General features: G+C 38.4%; 1 protein-coding gene across 1 annotated transcript; it reads left to right on the top strand.

Annotated features, from left to right (window-relative positions):
* Positions 1-4242: 4242 nt before the first annotated feature.
* On the top strand, positions 4243-5190 carry LOC118588702 (olfactory receptor-like protein I9). The gene has a single exon (XM_036195254.1). The coding sequence runs from the start codon at positions 4243-4245 to the stop codon at positions 5188-5190; it is 948 nt and encodes a 315-aa protein (XP_036051147.1).
* The last annotated feature ends 9075 nt before the right edge of the window (positions 5191-14265 follow it).

Below are 14265 nucleotides of genomic sequence, written 5' to 3'. Positions count from 1 at the left end.
ATTTTTCTTAAAGCTAAGGAGTCAAAAGTCACCTAAAAAGTGGGAATGTGTGCTTCATTTTTTCTTAGCAATTAAACATGATGTGAGGTTGTGTGATTTTCACACATTCCTATCCTTAACATATATTATCAGGTATAGAAAGTGGGGTCATAGAAGTCTTATATATGCCAGTAACACAATCATTCCTCAAAGGGCTTGTTTTAGGTGGTTACAATGTATCCATAGAATGCCAAATTGCAACCTTTGAAAATGATGTCTTCTCTGCATTTTTACATGTTTACAGAGGGTTACAATGTATCCACAGAATGCCAAATTGTAACCTTTGAAAATGTTGCTTTCTCTGCCTATATGTGACAGTTGTATAGCTTGGTCTTGTTGTGGGACTCCTAAAAGTATAAGCAGGTGCTGTCTCTAACTCTTTTACTGGCTTTTGGGACCCTATTCCTCAAACTGGGATGCATTTCCCAGTGTTAATACAAAGGGAGGTTTATAGTCTTACTGCATCTTGATAGGCCATGTTTATTTTTATATCTGTGTGAGGTCTTCCCTTTTTCTAAATATATATGTTGGAGGAGTGGAAGGGAAAGCAATGGGAGGGACTGGGCAGAGAGGAGGGATGGGAAACTGTGTCTGGTGTGTAAAAAAAATTAATTGATTGTTTTTTAAAGAAAGGGAAATGGTGTGTCTTTAAAAGCCACTTACAAAAAAAAATATGTTATACGAAATATTATGTTATGTCCTTGAAACTATACTTTCTAGTTACTTTCAGCAACTGTTCAAACTCTCCATGAGTTTCTCTCCCACTCTAACTCTCCCTAAAATGTAGTCCCATGTGATCACTGGCTATTATCTATTATCAGTCACTTCAGTAGGACTCTGAGAGAACTGGTCATTTAGAGGTCCTGGATAATGATTGCCTTTAATGAGTTGCTGCAGCACCTGGACTCCTCTGGGACACAGAGCCTCTTATGTAAGGGTGCCTAGCAGGGGAGGTGTGTGAATTGCAGTGTAGTTATTGGAGAGGACTGCAGACCTGGTGACTTCCTATGCCCATGGTGAATAAGAAGAGCAGGATCTTTCATCATGATTTAGGAATCACCCTTGGCCATCCAGGTAATTATCAGGAGACTGGGCTATTTCCTTGCTGGCCTTCCAACTGGAGAGTATTTTATCTTTAAAAATAAAATTGCATATTCTCAGGATAGTTTTTTGGATGTGATAATATTCATCTTTGCCATCTCTCTGACTCACATTATTGTTATATAGTGGAGTATATATTTTGTGATCAACATTAATAAACATCTTATTATCTATGAGGGTCTTTGTAATTACTCTTTCTTTATCCTTTCTCCAAAATCATATCATTTCAAGCTAATAACAGGTCTGGGATATTGATTTCAATTCCGTATCTTACTTTGGGTTTTTGTGGGGAGAGACTTTCTCTATTCCAGGTTGGATTCAAACTTGTGGTGATCTCTAGCCTCAAACTCCAAAGTGCTAGGACATCAGTCTGCACTACTACACAGGGATAACTTTTTTAGTTCTTCTGTCTTTAAATCTCTCTCTTCCTCTCTGTCTCTGTGTATGTCTTTGTCTCTCTTTGTCTCTTGCTGTCTCTGTCTATGTAGAGGTCAGAGGGTATCTGACATCCATGAACTCACATTTCACAACACACAATGTTATATTGTTTGCCAAGTCATATTCCAGGCTAGCTGGCCTGCAATCTTTCAGAGATTCTCTTATCTCCAAGTCATATTCCATAAGAGAACTGGGGCGACAGAGACAACTGGCCTATCATTAGTGGGTGAAGCAAAACTTGCAAAACTGGGTTATGGTGTTCCGTACATGTGTCATCCCTCCATAATACTAAAACATGATTCTAAAGTATACATCAATGAATGCAGCTGCATTAAATACCCATCAACAGAGTGAAGGCCTCTTCTGTGTGGTTTTATGGCATTTGGGCATGCTAGCCAAGTATTATACAGTTGAGCTACATACCTAGCCTCACATGTCTCTTAATGCCCCCCTTGTTTCCTTTGCCATCTTAAAGCATGCTGGCTTGTTCATTAGTCAAGACTGTCTAGAAGAAACCAGGAAGACAGAACAGAAAGAGCCATTTATTTTAAGGATACAGCTTACAACTTAGATAATATTGACAACTGAGGGTCTAATATCTACAAAGCTAGCCCCAAGAGTCTCTAGGAAGAGTAGAGGCTGCAGGCTTGATCCAGAGAAGTCTGGAGAGAGAATTTTTCTTGAGAAGACAGCACATTTTCTTGTATATCCTTCAACTTGCTCCATGAGGCTTGTCATGTTGTGAAGGGTGATTTGATAGGTCTACTGACTTCAACATTAATAATATCTGTTTGAGATATCTTCCTAACAGCATTAAGAACTGACACTTGTCAAGAGTTGGTATCAAGGACTAAGAAAGGATCCATCACTTGGTGTTATGTATATATGAGGTAGAACTCAATATAAATTTTGCATGTCTGTCCATACCTTGTGCTTCTTTTTGTATTTTCAATATTTTATAAAATGACCATCATATTGATTTCCTACATCAATATTAGTGACATCCTCTGTGTCACCTTGAGACACCAGAATTGCTGAAAACAGTCATACCCTCACACCCTTAGTTTTTAGTAAATGCCAAAAATTACTTTCTGAATTTGATCATATTGTGTCAAGGTTTTGAGTGTTTAAACTAGTGAGTTTGCATTCTGCAAAGTTTAAATAAGTGTGTGTATTCTAAGTTGAATGTGAATTTTCTATTTTTAAAGATGAAGAATCTTACCTTTACATACCTAGTCTGTATTACAGGCAATAAATATTCTCGAAACATCCAGATATCATGACAAGTGTTGTCCCTGTTATAAGATAAAAGTAGACATGATTATTCTTGCATGGAATTTGAATTCTGGTGGGAGGTCAGCTGTAAACCAGTGATCAGGAGCACCAAGGGGCTGTAGGTTGAGTTCAGAATGCTATGAGACCATGGCAGTAGGTCTTACCTGGCAGCTAGGCAAATATTTTTTCCAAGCAAGCTGTAGCTACTATATATGGAAATAAATAGGAATAAGACAGATAAAGCAAGAGTTGTTAGAAGAAGTTAACAGTTACAAGGAAAAAAGTTGAAGAATGGACTGGAAATCATGGCTTCAGTTGTTATCCACAGATAAGTGGAATGCAAGAGTCACTGTGAGCCCAAGGTACGCACAGGTCCAGCAATGAAGTATCATTTGTGCATTCAAAAAGAATGTGCCTATATCTTAAAAGCAATGATAATTCCTTGAAACTTTTATTAGAAAAGAGAGAATCAGATTTCTGTCTTAGATTGCAAAGGTGTAAATGCAGCATGTAGAAGGAAGGCACTGAGGCAGGAAATGGATGTATGAATTAATAATCTGATCTGATATTACTAGAGATGCACCTCCTTATAGGAATATGGTCTTGTGGTGAGGGTTTCAGGGGGTTGAAATACAATGAAAGAAGAGAATTAGAATTTCTTAAAAGTTAAAGAAATGAGTGGATGCAATAAAATACATCATTTTTTATTTTGAATAACTTTTACTAACATAAAAGACAGAAAAGGAAGGCACTACAAGAGTAGGGTCATCAGTTTCTTTGGGAATCTATTGTGATACAGACATCCTTGATACACCCAATGGAAGATAATTCGTTAATGGTGGGATATATAGTCTGTAGTCAGGAAAGAAACCTGCAGGTGAGTTTTAATTGGCAATATAAATCTTTAGTGTACATAAAATTTTTCCTTGGTGAGATAGGTAAACAGGCAGAAGTTCTGACAGATAGACAGATAATAGATAGATAGATAAGAGACAGATAGGTAGAAAGATAGATAGATAATGAAAAATTACTTTAGAACCATCACACTGTGAGATAATGATAAAGCACAAGTCAATCAAATTTGTCTAGGATGATTAACCAGGTAACTTCAAGAGAAACAAATGGATTTCATGCAAATCAAATTTGAAATAACTGTTTAGGAAAAGACTACCTGGTAAGATATGTTAGATAGATTTAATAAGTCCTTAATAAATATTAATAGACACATGTTGATCTGGGCAGGATACTTACTGTGATAATATTTGTACAGCATGTAAATTTGTTATATCTTCTGTTCTTTATCCAATGAATTTGAAATATATTCATCTTCATTTGGAATGTTAAGTGCCACTATTATTTTTTTTTCTGAAAAGGCATTGGAGTAAACGGATGACTAGAAGAAACCAAACTGGCGTCTCCCAGTTCCTCCTCCTGGGCCTGCCAATTCCCCCAGAGCACCAGCACCTGTTCTATGCCCTGTTCCTGGCCATGTACCTCACCACTGTCCTGGGGAACCTCATCATCACCATCCTCATTCTACTGGACTCCCATCTCCACACTCCCATGTACTTTTTCCTCAGTAACTTGTCCTTTTCTGACCTCTGCTTCTCCTCTGTCACAATGCCCAAATTGCTGCAGAATATGCAGAGCCAGGACCCATCCATCCCCTATGCAGGCTGCCTGGCACAAATATACTTTTTCTTGATTTTTGGAGTCATGGAGAGTTTCCTTCTTGTAGTCATGGCCTATGACCGTTATGTGGCCATCTGCTACCCCCTTCATTATACTAGTGTCATGAGTCCTAAGCTCTGTGTGAGTCTGGTGGTGCTGTCCTGGGTGCTGACCACACTCCATGCCATGCTGCACACTCTGCTCATGGCTAGATTGTCATTCTGTGAGGACAACGTGATTCCCCACTATTTCTGTGATGTGTCTACTCTGCTGAAACTGGCTTGTTCTAACACTCATGATAATGAATTGGCGATATATATCTTAGGAGGCCCTATAGTTGTATTCCCTTTCCTTCTCATCATTGTTTCCTATGCAAAAGTTGTCTCCTTCATCTTCAAGGTCCCTTCTTCTCAAGGGATCCATAAAGCCTTTTCTACCTGTGGCTCCCACCTGTCTGTAGTGTCACTATTCTATGGGCCAGTCATTGGTCTCTACTTATGTCCTTCAACTAATAACTCTGCTGTGAAGGAGACTGTCATGTCTTTGATGTACACAGTGGTGACTCCCATGCTGAACCCCTTCATCTACAGCCTGAGGAACAGAGATGTTAAGGGAGCATTAGAAAGAATAGTTTGCAAAAAGCAATTTCCCTCATTCCTATGTTGATAACTCTTCAGATTTGTACATGCCAAGGTCATTTTTAAGAGCCATTGACATATTGCCTGCCTGAGTTAAGTTTCTGTTGTCCAGTATTAAGCCACTAAGCAGAAACATTTGACATGCCTGGACAAGATTTGAGCTATTAGAAAATAACTTAGTATTTCCTTATCTTTCAGCTACATTTACCATTGGTAACAATGCTTTGTTGATGGTTGGGTTGCTTGGCAACTCAACAGTCCCCTGATCTTTTCCCAAAGAAAGTTTCCTGGTCTGCTTACTATAAAACCCACCTGAGAAAAATAAAATTTTGCACCTTGATCAGAATACTGTCTTACTGTCAATTGTTTGTGTCTCTTGTCCCTTTCATTAACCATTCCCCCTTCAAGGGTCTCTGCTAAAGATCCCACTGGTCAGGACATTTACACATTTTCTTCTAGAAAATACTAATATTAACATTGGAAATTACTACAGAATTTTACATCACTGTGGATGTTTCAGTTTAAAGATCTCAAAATGTAACATTCACTACACAACTTACAGGGAGTTTATACAAGTTGTTTAATTAGGCAAATAAGTTTAGGGGATATAAATATGCATTCACTGTCTTGCCCATGTGATCCTGGAAAATGTAGTGTAGATTTAAAATCATATCTGATCCCTGCAGTTACCCCAGGATTTTCTCATTTTGTCCAAAGTGTGTGATTATAAATGTGTTCTCTGTGATCTCAGATCAATACCTAATAATATTCAAGTATTTTACTTCAACCAGCCCTTTTCCAATCTTTCACATGTTCTTTCTATAGTCTGCCATTAGATAATTACATCATTTAATTCCCTAGACCCTATATTTATTTCATTGTCTATATTGGTTGTCTAACCTGTCTTGAGTCTTAACAGGCTTTTGTAAACCTTTAGTATGGTGCTCTGATTATGGTTATTTTTATCTATAACAGATATTAATCAGTAGCCAGAAACACCTTGATATATTTTCTCAAAACCAGATAAAAAATATTTAGTTACAGATTGTTGTTTTATTTTGTTTACTTTTCTCTTCCTTTAGGGGCATGGTTTTATTTTGTTTTCTTGGTTTTGGAGGAATTTGTTGTTGTATTGGTTTGATTTTTAGGAACATCTTAAAATTGGGAGAGAAGGGAGGGGAAGAATATATGGAGGGTGAGAATATGATTCACATATACTTAACATTTAAAATTTGTTAAATAATAAAAATATAATAATAATTATTTAAAAATTCTGAAGCCCAAGAAATAGATGTCTTAAACATAAGACATTGAAATATGAGACCATTATTAGAAGGAAACATCAATGAAAAACTTCAAGATTTGGGGATGAACACAGACAGAAAAACAAACAAAAGACCACAAAAACAATATCAAATAGAGGCAAATTGGATTACATCAAACGAAAAAGCTTTTGGACATTTAATGGATTTTATTGAGTTGTAAGTGTTCCTTATATAGTATGTATTGTAAATCTTATCATGTAATGTTTACTGCTATTCTGAAGTTTGGCTTGGTTGTTGACTATTACCAGTTATGGCTTGAAGCTTATGAAATTCTCAAAAATAAAATAAATGTTGGAGCCACTAGGCTCCAACAAATAGCTCCAAACCCATATCTACATGGAGAGTGTACTAATTAAATTTGATGGGGTCACCAAAAATGAACAGTAATGAATGTGAAAAGAGATTTGTGTGGAAGGATGGTTATGCCAGGGAGCTTAGGGAACTGGGGTATGAGAATTGTGTACATGTCTGACATCATCTAACATTATCTAAACAATACGTTACAAACTGCACACAATGCAAAGATCAATGTATTGTGGGAAGTCCTGCTTCAATGGGTACATTGGCAACATAGCCACTGCCTCCTGTGCTCAGGGAGCATCACAGGAGCAGGAAGATTGTGAGAGTCAGAATACCAGGGAGGCAATTAAAAGCAAACAACTACACAGAATTCTCAACAGAAGAATCTCAAATGGCCAAAAGATATTTTAGGAATTGTTCAGTATCCTTAGTCATCGGGGAAATCCAAATAAAAATGACTCTGAGATCCCATCTTATACCTGTCAGAATGGCTATATCAAAAACACTGATGATAGCCTTATGTTGGAGAGGATGTGGAGCAAGGGGAATACTCGTACACTGTTGGTGAGAGTACAAACTTATACAACCACTTTGGAAATCAGTATGGTGATTCAGAAAATTGGGAATCAATGTTCTTCAAGACCTAGCTATACCGCTCTTGGGCATATACCCAAGAAATGCTCAATCATACAACAACAACACATGCTCAACTATGTTTACAGCAGCATTATTCATAATAGCTAGAACCTGGAAACAACCTAGATGCCCCTCAACTGAAGAATGCATAAAGAAAATGTGGTACATAGTGGAGTACTACTCAGCAGAGAAAAGCAGTGACATCGTGAGGTTTGCAAGCAAGCAGATGGAACTAGAAAATATCATCCTGAGTGAGGTAACCCAAACTCACAAAGAAAAACATGGTATGTATTCACTCATAAGTGGATACTAGATGTAAAGCAAAGAATAACCAGACTAAAGCCCACAGCTCTAGAGAAGCTATCTAACAAGGACGACCCTAAGAAGGGAACATGGATCACCCTGGGAAGGGGAAATAGATGAGATCTCCATGAGTAAAATGAGGATAAGAGTAAAAATATAGGATAGGGGGTTGGATAATGAGGACACATGGGAAAAGGATAGTTTAGCTGGAACAGGGAGAGAGTAGGAGAGCAAGCAAAAAGATACCATGACAGAAGGAGATATCATGACAATAGGGAGAAACCAGATGCTAGGGATGTGATGATATTTTATTTATGTTCAAATGTGGTGATATTTTATTTATATGCTAATTAATGAAGCTTGTCTGGAGATCAGAGGACATAGTCAACCATAAACAAAAGTCAGGCAGTGGTACCATACATGCCCTTAATTCAATTACATGGCACACAGAGTCTCTATGTGCTCAATGAAACAGCCAAGAGTGGTAACACATGCCTTTAATCCCAGTACCAACCATATAGACTTGGAGGTTTGTACAGACAGGCAGTGATGTGGAAGTGGGCTCAGTCAATGAGAAGGCCAAATAGCAAGGCAATAAAGGCACAGGTTAGACAGGAAGAACCTGGTTCTCTTGGGAAGTTATGATGGCATGTGAGGTAAGGTTAGCTGGTGGCTATTCCTACTTCTCTGATCTTTACAGCTTTCACTCCCTGTATCTGAGTCTGTGTTTCTTATTTAATAGACTGTTTAGAATTTCATCTACTTAAGGCAAGTTCCCAAGAATTCACCAGGATGACACTAGCGTAGACTACCAGCAATAGTGGCCACAGTGCCTCAACTGGCTTACCCCTGTAATCATATTGGTAAATACTCTAACTGTCATCAAGGAGACTTCATGCAGTAACTGATAGAAGCAGATGCAGAGATCCACAGCCAAGCATCAGGACGAGCTCCAGGAGTCCAGTTGAAGAGAGGGAATAGGGATTCTATGAGCAAGGGACATGAAGATCATGATGGGGGAATCTAGAGAGACAAACAAACCAAGCTAGTGAGAACTCATGAACTTTAGACCAACAACTGTGGAGCCTCCATGGGACTGGACTAGGCGCTCTGCATATGCAAGGCACTTGTGTAGCTTGATATACTTAAGGGGCCCCAGGAAGTAGGATCAGGATCCATCCCTGGTGCATGAGCAGGCTTTGTGGAGCCCAGCACATATGGTGAGACTCCTTGCACAACCTTTAAGCAGGAGGGAGCATCTTAGACCTGACTCAGTTGAATGTACCAGGCTCTGCTGATTCCCCATGGAAGGCCTTATATTTAAGGAGGAAAGAATGGGGGATGGGTTGGAGGAAGACTTGGGGAGCAAGATGAGGGAAGAGAGGGTGATCTATGGTTGGTGTGTAAAATTAATTTTAAAAAAAAGAATACCAGGAAATCTGCTGTGTGAATGCTTTTCTTAGAAATGTCTACTTTAAATGAGGCCTGCACAATGACAATATCTGTTGGCATGTTAATATGTGAGGGGAAAAATCTCACAGGTTGTCACGCCTAGATAAAGAACTACAGGCAGCCATTAACTGCTGAGAGAGTGTGAATTAGGTTCTCCCAGGTATGAGCCCTGATTAGTTTTCCAATGCAAAGTGATGAGCCCTGAAACCATATCTACACAAACAACAAATATGAGCTCAGCAGGTGGTATTTATTTATTCCTAGAATGTAGATAGATAGATAGATAGATAGATAGATAGATAGATAGATAGATTGATAGATGATAGATAAAGATGGGTAGGTATATATAGAGATTAATAGATAGATAAAGATAGATCAGTAGGTATAAGTGTGCAAGATCCAACCTGGAGGACATGAAAGCAGGAGCACTAGTCACGCCCCTTACTCATCTCTGCAAAGGTGAACTCACCAAGGCAATGCAGGAAAGCTCACCTTGGTGGGGAGTTCAAGGCAGAGCTGGAGGACTGAGCAAACATGCAACCAGAACCAGGGTTATGGCTTGGCCAAAGCCAACATTCACCCCATCAGGTAAGTGCTGGAGCCCATGAAGGGACAGTTCCTACAGACCCAAAGCTGCAGGATTGCCACAACAGAGGGCAACAGCAGGATAACCAAGAGGAGTCCCAGTGAGGGCCCAGCATCCATAGTATAGCAGAAACCAGAGGCCTTGAACCAGACCAATGACTCTTTGCAATGAAAGTTTACAAGTAAAGATGTGTGGACCAAAGTGTTTACTATGCGACTTACTGTGTCACATGACAGCTTCCCTGATGAGATTTCCCCCCTTTTTTTCTTTTCTTTTTCCTTATTCTCTTAAATTTTATTGGGGGGTGGGCTGTAAGGGTAGAGGGTAGATATGCAGGGAAAGGAAATGAATGGGATTGAGATGCATGGTGAAAAGCAAAAAGAATAAATAAAAAGGAAGTTAAAAAAGAAAAGAAAAATGAAATCATGTAATTTGTAGGTAAATACACAGATTTTGAAACAAACATTCTGAGTGAAGTGTTCTAGACTCAGAGAAACATCTTCTTCTGCTGTTTGTTCTCAATTTTGTGTTTCTTCTGTTGAGAATTCCTTCTGTATATTGACCAGTCAGTGATTAGATTATCTAATGTTATGGTTTTCAGATACTTTCAGTTGTTTATATCTCCTAGATATTCATCATATTCTTGATATGTAGTTGAAAATATTTTCCCATTCTGTAGACTGTCTCTTGACCCTGAAGGTTGCAAAGAAGATTTTGAATTTCATATAATCTGTTTATCAATTCTTGGGATTATTGCTTGTTATGGGAGTTCTTTCCAGAAAGTCCTAGCCTGTGCTTAATTATGCTTTGAAGTATTTTACTTTCTTTCCTATTGAGTTTCAAACTTTAAGATCAAATAATAGATAGGGAGGGAGAGAGACAGAGACAGAGACAGAGACAGAGATATCAGGGCTGGAGAGAAGACTCAGCAGTACAAATCATGTACTCTCTTACAGATGGCCTGATTTGGTCCAAGGAATCCTCATGAGAGGTTCCTCAAAAAGTCTGTAAATCCAACTCTGTGGACATATGATGCCTCGGTTCTTTGAGGACATCCACACAGAGGCACTTATTCATAGTAAAAAAAACTAAATTAAAATTTTAAATGTAATATCCACAAATAAGAGAAAACATGCAATATTTCTCATCCTAAGTCTTGCTTACTTCACTTTTTTACTTTAAAATTTAAATGATTTAGTTTTATTATTATAATTGAAATATTTTGTGACATCTTCATACATTAATATTATATTTACATCATTTCTAGTCTTTCTTTTCCCTGTATGAGACCTCCCACTTTCACCACTTCTCTTCCAAATTCATGACATCTTCTTTATTATTATTATAAGTATACATATAGATGCATATATACACATCCATACAGACTTCTGAGTCCATTTAGAGTTATCCATACATGTGGGGGGGGGGGCGCTGACCACTGTGAACTGGATAACCAACTCATCGGGGGCTCATCCCTGGCAAAGGATGATCCTCCCTCTCAGCAGCCATTAATTGCCTGTAGCTTTCACTAAGTGTAGAACCTTATGATAGTCCCCCATTCACATTAGCATGTCAGCTGCTGCTGTCATTTTGCTGGCCTTATTTAGGCAGCCTCACTAAGGCTTTCATGGGTGCAGAGTCCCTGTCATATATGGAAAACACTATTTTGTGGCAGATATCTAGGTCCTCTAATCTTCCACCACGGTCCCTGAACCTGAGGGGTGGCAGTTGGGTTGCAGACGTGTCTATCGGGTGTGGGACGCCATAGTCACTTGTTCTCTGCATTTTGACCAGTTATAGATTTCACTAATAGTCTCGGTCTGCTACTTTCTTTCCAGATTCTTTGGTGAGCATCCCAAACTACACTTACAGGTGGATACAAGAACATATATGTTGATGGCAGTTAGAAATTACACTACTTTAGGAAAGAAGAGCTGAAGGTCTCCTCTACACCCATGACCTCAACAGCTACAGGTTAAGTTTTAGAGTACCAGGAATGAATTTCTTACTACTGAGCAGAACTTAAGTCCAATTAGATGTTGGTTACCTCAGATTTCTTTCTCCACGGTTTCAAATTTTTCATATTTGAGATCTTTCCCCACCTAGGTAATTTTTGAAGCTGTTATTAATGAGATTTTGTTTCCTGTTTTTCTGCTTGATAAATTTATTATTGGTATGCAGGAAAGCTATTAGGTTTTGTGTCTTGATTTTTTTTTCATTCTTCTAATTTGTGGAAAGTATTTGCAAAATCTAAGAGTTGTTAAGTAGAGTCTGAGTCTTGTAAATGTAGATTATTTTGGGATAATTTAAGTTCTGGGGGGATTCTAGCTACAAAATTAGTTTTGCATGTCCAACAATAGACATTACTATCACCTCTCACAAACAATAAATACAAGACCAGTGAGAAACAATTCATATTCTCTCGATGAACGTCTGCAGTGTACAGAACCTTGCCTAGCTGATCATTGCCATGTACATGGAGCTGATCCAGAAGTAAGAAACTACATGTTATCTACAGCTTCAGGGCTGCTGACAGGGAATAAGCCATGGCATTAGGACATGAAGTGAAGCATACAGAGAATGGTTGGGAGGATGGCGATGAAATGTCACCAAGTGAAGAAGTGAGGATGAAAAGTGAGTAGCCAAATGGTGTGGGAATCTAGGTTTTTCTTTTATATCTTAATTAGAATATGAATTAAACATGGTCTGGGCCACTTTAGATTTTGTCTTGTTTCTGTCTTTAGCACACTGGCAGATAAACGAAGCTGGTCACAGAAGTCTGAGCCATCCTAGCAACATGACTATTTCTCACATAAGCCTGCTTTTCAGGAGGCCAAGTTATACTAACAGGCTGATCGATACCTGGGAATGTTTCAAAAGTGTATCTTCAAAAGCCACTGTGGCCTCTTTAGTAAGTTATGACCTCTAATGTATTTTCTATTAATGAGTGTAGTCTCTGATTACTTCTGGGGATTTTGCAAACTCTCTTCCTCAGGCTCCCCTCCATACTCCACAAAGAATAGGCTTTACATGAACAAGTAAACAAATCAGCATCAATTCAGGAGATTCTTTCTCTCCAAGTCCACAATCCCTGTGTGATTGGCAGTGATAATAAGTCAGTCACCACTGAAGGACTTTGGGAAAACAGGTCCTACAGAGATCCTTGGTAATTATGGTCTTTAATGAGTTACTGGACTCCTCTGGGATGCAGAGCCTCTCAGGCTCAGGGATGACTAAAAGGAGATATGAGAGAAGCAGAGGTGTGGACTTAGGGGATGAGTATGGGACTTGTTACAACCTGTGTCAACAGTGGATAAACAGCAGTATGTTTTATCAGAACTTGGGCATCATCTTGTGTACTCTAGGTAAGGCTAAGCTCTTTCTTACAGTTCTTTGCCTGAAGATATCGGTTGTGTGATGTTATGCAGCACCAGTTTTCAGGTATGCTAAAATTTTTTGTTATCACTTCCCCTGAAGAATTTGCTGTTGTTGAAGAACTTTGTTTCATGGACACCATTTATAGTCTCTTTAGTAATGAAGGACTTCTTTAAAATGACACCTTACGTACAGTTCTCAAAGGTCATACCCTTGCAGCACAACTGTTTGTTTGAGTTTTTGAAAAAGGGACTCACTTTCTTGTCTAAGCGTGCTTTGAACTCAGCCTCTCATTTGCTGTGAATAGGTATGAACTGCTATGCCCAGCCTGATAGTTTTAACATACCCTCTGTGGTTCTTAAAACTTTAATACACCTTCATCTATGGAGCTTTAATAAACAATGAACAAGTAATGAAATTTATCTGACAGAGCTCAAAATTCTACATGATCAATAGTAATGGATTCAATTGTTCCTAAACACAACCCACTGGCAGTACTATTGACTTCACCTGCGTGCTCGTTTATCATGTAGAATCTGAACTTCACAGACATACATAGTCAGGGTCTGTGATTATTTTCAGACAGGAAACTTAGGATTTATGTAAAATATGTGAGTGGGTCTCATGAACAGTTTTCTGTAATATTGGTGACTAAAAATAATTTCCTCAGGCTTCTGTTCAGGTAGTGTGATGGAAGTTGATATGGGAAAATAAATGTGATAATTAATTTGTTTTATACATTATTGTAAATATAAAAAGAAGCATGTACTTGTTTCAGGCTCTCTGAGGTGATTCCTCCCATGTCTACACTATTAATTGAAGACTTCCTTGCCTATTTATTGCTAGAAACACTTCCATTAAACCTTTCATATGCTGTTGAGATCTAAAATTGTGTCTTCAACAGCTGAAGAAGATACAGTCATCAGGTCATCACTGACAACAACTCCAGGTAAGGTCCCTGGTTTCTGATTACTCCCTATTCTCCTACACAAGTCACAGGTCCCAATCATTCACAGAATAAGCAGAATTTCAGAACCAGTATGATTGTTCCTAAATGTCTCTTCCCCTTGTAACACTCATATATACAAACAATGAATTCCATAAATTTCACTGACAGGAAGAAGAT

Source organism: Onychomys torridus, chromosome 8 (assembly GCF_903995425.1).
Source record: "Onychomys torridus chromosome 8, mOncTor1.1, whole genome shotgun sequence".
In the NCBI taxonomy this organism is placed as follows: Eukaryota; Metazoa; Chordata; class Mammalia; order Rodentia; family Cricetidae; genus Onychomys; species Onychomys torridus.
The sequence above is the reverse complement of the archived record's forward strand: the minus strand, read 5'-3'. Positions and strand labels throughout refer to the sequence as shown.

What these genes read in the sequence shown, in the direction of transcription:
- LOC118588702 (XM_036195254.1), top strand. Translation starts at nt 4,243, where the DNA reads ATGACTAGAAGAAACCAAACTGGCGTCTCCCAGTTCCTCCTCCTGGGC.